The sequence below is a fragment of the Canis lupus genome, chromosome 3 (assembly GCF_048164855.1).
Source record: "Canis lupus baileyi chromosome 3, mCanLup2.hap1, whole genome shotgun sequence".
Lineage (NCBI taxonomy): Eukaryota > Metazoa > Chordata > Mammalia > Carnivora > Canidae > Canis > Canis lupus.
Genome location: NC_132840.1, coordinates 74,380,300 through 74,390,535, shown reverse-complemented (window position 1 = coordinate 74,390,535; position 10,236 = coordinate 74,380,300). Strand labels below are relative to the sequence as shown.

At 56.1% G+C, this 10,236-nt stretch overlaps 1 protein-coding gene across 2 annotated transcripts; it reads right to left on the bottom strand.

The window, feature by feature from the left end:
- Positions 1 to 667: 667 nt before the first annotated feature.
- On the bottom strand, positions 668 to 9,958 carry C2CD2L (C2CD2 like). 2 transcript variants are annotated; one of them, XM_072822309.1, is made up of 14 exons: positions 9,238 to 9,958; positions 7,208 to 7,303; positions 6,714 to 6,833; positions 6,433 to 6,543; positions 6,224 to 6,340; positions 6,019 to 6,130; positions 5,768 to 5,876; positions 4,938 to 5,002; positions 4,719 to 4,846; positions 4,453 to 4,627; positions 3,649 to 3,750; positions 3,389 to 3,525; positions 3,016 to 3,301; positions 668 to 1,782 (listed from the first exon to the last, which is right to left on the bottom strand). In XM_072822309.1, exons 1-14 carry the CDS (start codon positions 9,589 to 9,591, stop codon positions 1,571 to 1,573), a joined length of 2,124 nt encoding a protein of 707 aa, XP_072678410.1. In that variant the 5' UTR covers positions 9,592 to 9,958; the 3' UTR covers positions 668 to 1,570. The 2 variants fall into 2 exon arrangements, with proteins under 2 accessions (XP_072678410.1, XP_072678411.1); XM_072822310.1 differs by having other exon boundaries at positions 3,389 to 3,522; positions 9,238 to 9,957.
- Between the last annotated feature and the right edge of the window lie 278 nt (positions 9,959 to 10,236).

The window sequence follows — 10,236 nt, the reverse complement described above, 5'->3', positions numbered from 1 at the left end:
AGGAACCGAGGGTGTAGATTTTGCTAGTACCCATAACTCCCTGAAACTTGCCTACATTTAGGAATGAAAGACTTTTCAGGATAATGAAACCCTTATAAGATTTCCCCCTCCCAATCTGTTTCTTCTGAGGTAACAGCACTTATTCAGCACTGACCACATGCCAGCAGAATTGTAAGCATTTTACGCTTACAATTTACACTTAATGCTTATTTATGGATTTAGCCACAGCCAAGTCATAGCTACTATCCCAGTTCCCATTTTACAGATGAAAAAACAGAGGCATTCTGTGGTAACATAACTTGCCTGAGGTCACACAGGTAATTAGAGGAGTTGAGACTCAAATCTAGGTTATCTAGATCGAGAGTCCATGCTTCCTGTTGGATTCTATTATATCCTGGAAGGAGCAGCCTATTCAAGAAAGGAATGAAAATGCCTGTACTAGTTGATTTTTTTTTTCTGACTCTTTTTTTGCTACAACTTCACCCTCCAAAGACTCAATCTTCCATCTTCTCTCTAATGTCTCTTCTTCCCTGCAGGAGCTTCTTAGCTGACCCAATGTGTGTCATCTACCCCACCTTGCTACCTGAGCCCATCTCTGATCTTCCCACCCCACCAATAGCGCAGCCCTGCTTCTCACTCACCTTTCAAAGGATAACCAGTTGTCCAGTTTATAAACTCCAATTTGACTTTAATTTAATAAATTAAATTCCAAGCCATCACACAGCAATGGACATCATCATCTCCCAACACACAGAGGTGTAGCCCTACTCTTGCTTCATCATCATCATCATCATCATCATCACAGTCTTTAATAAAGCCCCTGAAGCCATGTCTCCGGGGAAGGCTTCCACCCAGCTCCTGGCTCCCTCCTTCCATCAGAGCCACTGCTCACGGAGAAGGCATCAAGTACAAAAACAGTAATAAACAGGAGGGAGGGATGAGGAGCAGGAGGGGAGGCAGGGAGGTGGGGAGTACCTGCCCCCCATCCGGGGCACCGGCCCGGCTTTCTGTGAGCTGCCAATGTCCCCAGAGGCAGACACTGGTGCTGGTCAGAGTGGGGACCTGAGGGAGACATGGGAGTCCTGTCCCAAAGGGAATTAATTGCCTACCCTCCTGGGACAGGAAAGAAGGGTCACCTGGGAGAGATGCCCTCTCTCATCTGTTCACTGAGGGTCCCGGACCACACATATAAATAGAAAAGAGAATAAATAGGGGAGGAAGGACCAGCTTGAGGAGCTGAGCACCCTGGGACTCCTCTGAGGGGCCAAGGTCAACAGCAGGCAGTAGGTTCTGAGGAATGCCCACACGTGCTAGGACAGAGCCCTCCTCTTACTCCCAGACATCCACTCCCTCTACCGTGTCTTCAGCAACGGGTGCCCACCTCTCTCATGCTTCCCGTTGCAAGTACCCTTCCAACTGGCCCCACAGCCCAGGGTGAACAGGGCTTCCTGGAACCCAGAGGGCTTCCCTGTCCCGGGCTGTTGGGAATCCAGGAAGGGGAATGGAAGAGGAATGGGGGTGATCAGAGAGGACTCCTGCCCTCTCCTAGCTCAGGAGGTAAGAAGGGCCCTCAGAGCTGGGGACTGGGATTGCCATTGGCCTTGGGTTTGGATTTGAAGGAAAAGCGCTTGATAAGGCGGCGGGAAAAGCTGCCAGCCTTCTTTCGGACACTGGGTGTGGCCGTCGTGTTGGAGAGGTCATCGTGTGATTGGCTCAGACCAGCTTCCTTCTGTCGAGGCCTCCGGCGGAAGATAAGTTTAGTGCCACTGCGCAGGAAGCTCACTGTGGGGGGAGAGGGGAGGCTGAGGCAGAGACAGGGGCATGGCAGGGGTGGGGTGAGGTGGGGAGCAGAGGAAGGACCAAGCGTGGAGGGGTTGTAAGATACAAAACAGAACCAGTTCCTTTGCCTAAAAGCCAGGCTTCCTTAGGAAAGAGTGGAGAGGCAACACATGCCTTTTATCTTTCCTGAGGAAAAAATGGCGATGCTCATGGGATTCTGGGTGCACTCCCGACTACTGCCGCTGAGGAGCAAGTCACGGGGTGGCTACTCTGCAAGGCCAGGCTGACCACGGGGCCTCTTTCCTACAGAAAGACAAAGGCTGAGCTGAGGGTATTCTTAAAAGCCCATAAAATCACGTAAGGACGAGGTGGATGGGCACTGACTCGATCAGATGCCAGCATGTGAGCAGGAAGCAGTGCAGCTGGAAAAGTTCAAGGAGGTAAATTCAGGACCAATATAATGAGAAAAATGCAGACATAACAGGCTTTGGACTTAGGAATCTCATTATCCCAAGAAGTGAAGCAGGCTTAGGTCACAGTTCAATACGTTTGTGGTTGATAAAGTCACGGGCAGAGGAATAAAGATATGCGGAGGCAAGCCTCTCATCCTTAGAGGTTAGAAAAGCAACACAACTACCCATGGGCCAGACGTGTCACTGCCAAAAAGACACTCCTAGGGACACCTGTGTAGCTCAGCAGTTGAGTGTCTGCCTTCAGCTCAGGTCGTGATCCCGGGGTCCTGGAATCGAGTTCCTCATCAGGCTCTCCCTCTACCTGTGTCTCTGCCTTCCCCTCTGTATCTCCCATGAATAAATAAATAAAATCTTAAAAAAAGAAAAGAAAAAAAGAGGACACTCCTAGAGTCAACCCAGGGTAGGATTTCTACTCATAGGTAAGAGTGCAGAATCGAAAAAGGGAAAGAAAAAAAGAGGAGAGGAAGAGAGGAAAGAAGATATGTGCTTAGACCCAAGGAGGAAGAAAAATGGAGGTAAAGGGAAATACTTTGGCATCCCTTCCTGCCACTGGTGCCTGTCAGATCCAGGCCAGGACCTTAGGCAGTAAGTTCCCCTGCTCCACTCTGGCTTGGCTGAAACAGGCTGGGAACTCTGGGATCCCTCAGAGGAGGAAGGAGAAGGTGAATTGGGTTGAGAATCCCATTCCCCTAAGTGTCTAGTAGGACCCAGGTCCTGATACTGGTTATAAAAGAAGGGGGTGGGCTGCCAATATCTTCCCCACCTTTGTGATCCTTGAGGCTGCGGGTCTCCAGCGCACCAGTAGACCCTGTTTCTGACTCAACATCATCCACAGATGGCCTCTCAGAAATGTCCGAACGTGTTGTCTCATCTGCTTCCTGGACGCTGGTGGGGCTGGAGAGGGCATCGAGGGGTCCTGGGGACATGGCTGGTGGGTCTGAGGGCGGGGAGGAGGGACCTCCACTGGCTCCTGCATCGTCCTGCATTGAGGCCTCCAGGGATGCCGCATAGCCCAGAGATAGTGCCAGCTCGTCCTGAGCAATGGGCACCTGGCAGGAGGGACATGTTTTAATGGGCAGGAGTGACCCATCAGGGCTTTCTCCCTATCCCAGCTCCTCTCCTCAGAGCCATGTTACCTTGGAAACGCCAGAGATGATAAGAGTGCTACGCTTGGTGGGTGTCTTTTTGGCTGCCCGCCCGCTGGGCTCTGTGAGCTGGCGAATCGCTGTCTCCGCTACAGGGTCCAAACCGTTGGAAAGGTGGCTCTCCCCTGCTGGGGGTATAGAGGATGGATAACCTGACTCCTCCCTGGCTTCTGTGTCCCACGCAAAATGGCTTTTTGGCTCTGGGGCCCCCCGTCCCCGCTGACACTCAAACCTCCCAATCCCCCACTCACGGCTGCTGCTGTGGGAGGCACTGCTGGGGCCGCTGCTCTCACTCAGCACAGTCGTAGTCTTCTCGGTCACCTCCACCTTGGACGGGGATCGGGAGGGGGAGTCTGGTGGGTGGGGGAGGGTCAGTGAGCTGGGAGGTGCCTTAAAGTGGCCCCCACCCCCTACTGTCTTTATGGAGATGCAGGCTTTGGCTGACTCAGAGGGCAGGGGTGATTAATAAGATTCTATGGGGGCAAAAAGACACCACAGGAACCAAGGGAGTATGGGAAAGTGCTGGGGGCGGGGGGGGGGGGGGGGGGGGCGACCAAAGGTGTGGGGAGATGCCATGAAAATGCTGAGTACACAGAGATGACCTAGGGGTCCCCTGGGGGCAGGGGGAACCTTGTGGGACCCCTAGAGGTGGGAAAAATGTCACGGAGGGGTCCTGGGAGTAGGAGAAGTACCACAGAGGCCACTGGATTTGTTGCTGGATCCCAAGGGTGCTAGAAGGTTGGGGCGGGGGACAAGTAGGCAGTTGGGGGCGGTGGGGGGGAGGATGGCAGGAGACCTGTGAAAAGACAGCGAGGAAGCAGGGGAGGTGGAAGAGCAAGAGTCCTACAGGAGGGCCTGGCAAAGCCAGGATGGAAGCGGGAGAGGGAGTGGAAGAAAAGGAGGGATATAAGGGGAAGTCTGAGAGACAAAGATGATGAGGAAGATGTGGCTGGAACACAGGAGGAGCTGGAATCAGGGCTTCCCTTGCCCTTCCCTGTCCCACATGGGTCTGCAGCCAAGGGCCCCTGGCTCCAACCGGGCTCCTTTTTCTTTACCTAGTTTCCCTTCGACACGAGGCCGGGACTGGACAGTGGTGACTGTGGTCACAATGGTGCCATCAGGCATGATGGTCCGGTCTAGCTCGATCTTCTTGGTGGGCGTGATGCTGGGTCGTGGAGTGGAGGGAGTCGGAGTGCCCAGGTTCCGGGGGGAGCCCTCCTCATACTGAAGCTGCCGAGGGGTGGAAGAGCAAAGAGGCAGCGCCTCAGAGACAGCCCTAACCCCTGTGTCCTCCCATCTGCCCCCAGGTTCAGCTTCTTACCTCTACTGCCATGGTGGCCACCAGTCCCAGGGCTTTCCCCGGCCCAGGGGTGAGTGGGCATACCTGTCTCCGGGACAGTAGTCTGGAAGGGGAGCCCACAGGCAGTGTGACCTGGCCCAAGAGTTCAGCTGGGGAAAGGAGGAGCACTGTGAGCTGGGCCCTTGACCAGACCCCCACTTAGAAGCCACCCAGAGGAGCTCCTTCCTGCCCCCTACTCACCGTCTCCACAGCTGCTGCTCCTCAGCACTTTGAGGGTCAGCTCCCGGCTCTGGGGGCCCAGATCCCTGTGGCCAAGAGGAGGTGGGGTGGGGTGGGGGTCAGCAAATGAAATCTACCCTCAAACTCATCACAGGCCAGAGGCAAAGGGAGACGTACATAAACAAGATGGAACAAGGGCTCCAATCAGATTAACTCTTGCCCTCCAAATACTCTTCCTGGGGCACCTGGCCGGCTCCGTTGGAAAAGCATGTGACTCCTGATGTCAGGGTCATGAGTGGGAGCCCCACGTTGGGTGTGGAGATTACTTAAATAAATAAAACTTAAAAACAAACCAATACTCTTTTCCCCAGAGTACAGGACAGGGCTCTGCTCAGTATGCCTGGTGCTCAGATCCTCCTGGCCCACTTGCCCTCCCTGTCTCTCTCTCTCTCTATGTCAAACTACCCCCTTCCCTTTGCTCAAGCTGTTTCCTCTGCCAAAAATGCTTTTCTGTCATACCCTATTGAAATCCTATTCTTGCTGTAAGGTGTGGTTTAAATGCCACCTCCTTCATGAAGCCTACGCTGATCTTTATTTCTCCATGGGAATTCATCTCCCCCCACCACGGCACTTTGTGTAAATCTTGATTGGAGCCTCAGAGGTGAGGGTGCATCTTGGTCATGTTTATATCCCTAGGACCTAGGCCAGGGCCTGGCATACAACAGGGCTCATACAAAGTTTACTGAAAGCAGAGCTGATTCATGCCAGGACTATGCTGGAAGGGTTTGATCTTCAGCAAAACCCTTCCACCCCATGGGAGCAGGGGTGGAGGTGGAGGAATCACTCCTTACAGTGCCAGGTCCTCAGTCCACTCCACCTCGGGACCGGCGCTCATGGGTTTGGTCCACTTCTGTTGCACCGGGTTGTCGAGCTCAGCTACACAGCACAGTTCCCCGGTGCCTAGGAAGAACCAGAAATTAGAAGATGCTCAGAATCAAAGATGGGAAGCCACTGAGGAATAACAAAGCCACACCCTTGGCAGAGGGCAGGGAGCACCTACACCCAGAGCCTTGGCATTCCCCCAGCTGCTTCTAGCTCTCACCTTCCAACTCACTTCCCAGGTGAGATGCTCGAAGCTGCCGTAGGAATAACCGGGTGGGTCTGGAGATGGCTGGCTGTGCCTGGGGCACGATGGGTGGCTTCTCACTGGGTACCTAAGAGCAGAGGGAGGTAAAGGGAACAAGAATCCCAACATGGACACTGGTGACGGGATGCATACAAACCATTTGTTTCAAGGACCTACTTACCAGGCCTCCGGGGGCTGAGCAAGCCCTGAGGTTGACCATCATGGCTGGCTGGGTGCTGATAATTGCATCCTCGATCAATTCTTCAATAGTGGAGAGCTCCACTTGCTCCTCGCCTCTCTGCACGAGGAGGAGGAGAACACAGAGGTGGGGCCCCCAGCTCTGCATCAGCCTCCCTGCCCTGCCTCTTCCTCCCAGCCCTGCCCCCTTACCTCCCTGGCCTGCAGCTTGGGAAGCACCGTCAGGCTGAGATCCGGGCGATCCGTAAAGGCCCAGGACACGAGCAGCCCCTGGTCTGGGATTTCCTCCAAGCTGACTTCCAGCTGGGGGCGAGGGACAACAGGGCTGGGGTGACTTGCCTCAGGCCTCCAATGACTCCCTACTCCCCAGGACCCTCCCTTCCCCAATTCTGAGGAAGCAAACTGAGAGGCTGAGGCCTCGAACCGCCCCGAACCGCCCCCTGCCCAACTCGGTTTCCCACATCCCCCTCCACCTGTGTTGGTGGCAGTGTCAGAGTGACGTGGTAGGTCTCCATGGAGACGGCAGCGGGGGACTGCTGGGTCACAGAGACTGGGAACATCACCTCCTCAGCAGAGAGCTGGCAATGCAGCACCTGAGACAGGCAAGGCATGGAGGCAAGGAGGGGGGGTCAGGCGCAGAGGCAGGAGGCTCAACCCTGTTTCCCTCTGCCCTATAAAGACTCCTCCCCGCATGGTTTTACTCAAGACTTCACTTCTTGGGGGTCACAAGCCCATAAAATAATTAAATAAAAGCCAAAGGCTCCTCTCTCCAGAAAAAGGCAGACATACACACATGGGCTACATTTCACATGTAACTTGAATGGGACTCTCAGACCTCCTGAAGCCAGTCCTTGGATCCCAAAGGCATTCAGAGATTTCAGGTTAAAAGCCCTTAGACTAAAAGGAACTCTTGGGATCCGGGCCCCTCCTCAGGTCCCATAGAAGACAGTGCCCATCAAACCCTTACCATGGTGCGGTCCGATTGGTCTACGCAGGTCACATGACTAATGCTGGCTCTGGGTGGGACTTGGGGCACCTCCTCAAAGGCGATTTGGATGGAACTCTGAGGGAGTAATGTGGACACAGGATCAGGTCTCTGGAGCTGCCCCCCACAGGACTGGTCTGCTCAGTTGCTGGCCGTGCCCTGGCACTGCAGAGGCCTCAGCTGCAGGCTGGCTTCTGGCCCCTCCTTGGCTCAGAGCTTTAGGACAGGAAGTGTTCCCCTAGAACCACACCTCTCTGGTGCCTGCAGTTGCTAGGGAGAACGAGGGAGCTAGACCACCTCAAAAAACAGTTCACCTTGAGCGGAAGACCCTAGATTTCTGCCCTGACCTTCCCTTTCATCCCTCCAACCTACCCTCAAAGAAAGGTGTGCACAGGGAAAATAATAATAAAGGTGTTGGTTGCTATGTACATATAACCGGGAAGAGAGCAACACTGCTGAGCTAAGGGTAAAGACAGCAGGGCCACTTATTCAAGACAAGAGCTGAAGAAATGAGACTTCCTCCAGATAAAGAGGATGCGGAGGCTCGAGGGTATGACCCTATCCATACTGTTGGGGTTGAAGACTAGCTCAGCATGGCCTTGGGAAACTTTACTAGAGGGACTGGGACAGAAAGCAAGCTCCGAGAGCTCAAGGGTCCGGGGCCTAGCTAAATCCTCAGGGCAGATAGCAGGGTGGTATTAGGCAGCAGAAAGCTGCTTAGCTTAGGTCTTGAAAGAGCTTCCTAATTCCTACAAGGCAGTGGAAAAAGCCTACCAAAGCACCATCCAGAGGGCAGAATGGGAAGAAGAATTGAGGAGGGGACAAAAGCTGAGCTGACAGCCCTTCCTTGGGATTGGGGTGGGAAGCAACAAATTCGCAGGGCTCATATTCCTGGCAGAACAGGGAGTCCCAACTTCTCCGCTCCTGTAGCTAGCTTGAAGGCCAGGCACAGCAAGATGGGGACATAGAGGTTTAGAACCCCAAACTCCCCACCCCCTGCAAGGGAGGCCAATGTCCGGCTGAGTCAGCTGCCCTGAGGAGTCTCTCCTGACCTAGGGACAAGGTACAGGGAGAACTGGGTGGAGGGATGAGTTCAAGATGTAAATTAACAGATGCCATCTGGCTTTCTGCTGCCTAGCTGGACAGAGGAGACTGAGCAACTTCTTGTGTGGCCACTTCTGCTTCCAGGCATCTGGGGAGCTAGTAGAGTAGAGCCCTAGTGGGAGCTGGAGATGCTGAACCCTCTGAGCAGGGGACTGATAGACAGTGAGGGTGAAGACAGATTACTGGGCCAGGATGGGAGAGGGCCCCATGACAGGGAGGCCTCTACCTCCCACCCCACCTCAGTCTTATGACCACGCTTCCTGCCCTACTTCCTGGGAGACCAGATGCCCATGGTGCAATGGGAGGAAGTAGGCTGGGCTGGTTTCTGACTGACCCTTAAGGGGCAGCTCCAGGCTCATCTACTGAGAAGGGCATGGACTGTCGATCTGCTCTCCACCTCAACTGACCTTTTCCTCAATATATATGCGGCAGGTCAGCAAAAAGAAGGATGCGTTAGTCTGTATCAGTGAAATTACTAAGGGCTTGGGGATCTATCTGCCTAATCAGACCAGGGATTTGGGGCGTGAAATGTTAACTGGGTATGGCGGCATGAGGACCAGGCAAATTCCTTCTGCAGGTGCACCTGTTTCCCTTGTATCCCGGTTCCCCCAACACAACCAGCACCCAGCTACACGGAAGTGCCCTCAGGCCCTGGGATTAGCGTTGCTATGAGAACAGCAACTTGTGCTTGGGTTTGGAGCCAGAGAGTACCTCCAGCACAGAATAGAGGATTTGGGACCTGGCTAGATTTCTACAACCTCCAGCCTTTACCTGCACCCTCTTCTGTAATCTCGGAGGGGAAGAGAAGGCATAGGGCTCTCCAGTTGATCCCCACCCCCATCTGACCCTCCCTCCCCTGAAGGAAAGGCTGAGTGAGAGGACCACTTAGGTGCTCCTGTCCAACTCACCCCGTCCCTGCAGGCCTGCTCGTTCAGCGCTCGCACCCAAGCCCGTTGCCAGTTCTCTCGGAAAGACTTGAAGGCGAAGAGCGACGCGAGGAGGCCCCGGACGCCTGGCTCCTCGGGGGCGCCGGCCCGACTCGGCCGCAGCCGCAGCAGCGAGCGCCACACGCCCAGCTCCCGCAGGGAGCCCGCGGGCTCGGCGGCTAAGGCGGGTCCCGGCCCCCGGCCCCCGCGGGCCCGCGCCAGCCACAAGCCCCGGGCATACTGGAGCAGCCAGCCAAGCACCGTGAGCAGCGAGGCGGCGAAGAGGACCAGCAGGGCCGCCCAGCCCACGTCCTGCTGTCCCCAGCCCGGATCCATGCTCCGCGCGGGCTCCGGTCCGGGCTCAGCCGCTGCCCCGGGGGAGCATGGCCCGGGCGGGCCGCGGGGCGGGGGCGGGCTCCCCCGGGGCCGGGCGCGCGGGCTCGGGGGCTCCGCGGGGCTGAGTGTCCGGAACTAGCGGGTGCCACAGACGGAGGACAGGAGTCCTGGGGGGTCGCGACGCCGGGGTCCCTCTCCGCGCGGTCCCGCCTCGGTCGGTCCGGCAGGCGGACCCGGGCTAGTCTCCGGCCAGCGCCCGACTCCTCCCACGGCGCCGGCCCTGCCGGACCCGGGCGGGGACTCGCCTGCAGAGACGTGGGGGCTCGCGGACCGGCACCGGCTCCGGAAGGGCTGCGTGCGCAAAGCTGACACTGACAACACGGCCGGCGCCCCGCCCCCACCCGCCCTTAAAGGAGCCGCACCCGCGCTGGGCGGGGCTTGGCGAGCTCCGGGCTCCGGCGCTCCGAGGAGGGCGGGAGGACGACCCAGGCGGGAGGAGGTTCCGGGGTTGAAAAGAGGCGGGATCTTTGACCACACCGCCCCGTACCGAAATCGGGGTACACCCCTTCCCCTGAGCTCACCGCTAGAGTAGCTTCACTCACTTGAGATGCGGCCTCTGATTTCCCTTGCGCAGCTTAGATTTCT

Bases quoted from the DNA above. Each gene is read 5' to 3' on its own strand.
- C2CD2L (XM_072822309.1), bottom strand. From the start codon at position 9,591: ATGGATCCGGGCTGGGGACAGCAGGACGTGGGCTGGGCGGCCCTGCTG. The intron at 6,544-6,713 runs GTGGAGGGGGAT...CCTCGCCCCCAG, and splicing joins TGACACTGCCACCAACACAG to CTGGAAGTCAGCTTGGAGGA. The intron at 6,131-6,223 runs GTAAGTAGGTCC...CTCTGCTCTTAG, and splicing joins GCTCAGCCCCCGGAGGCCTG to GTACCCAGTGAGAAGCCACC.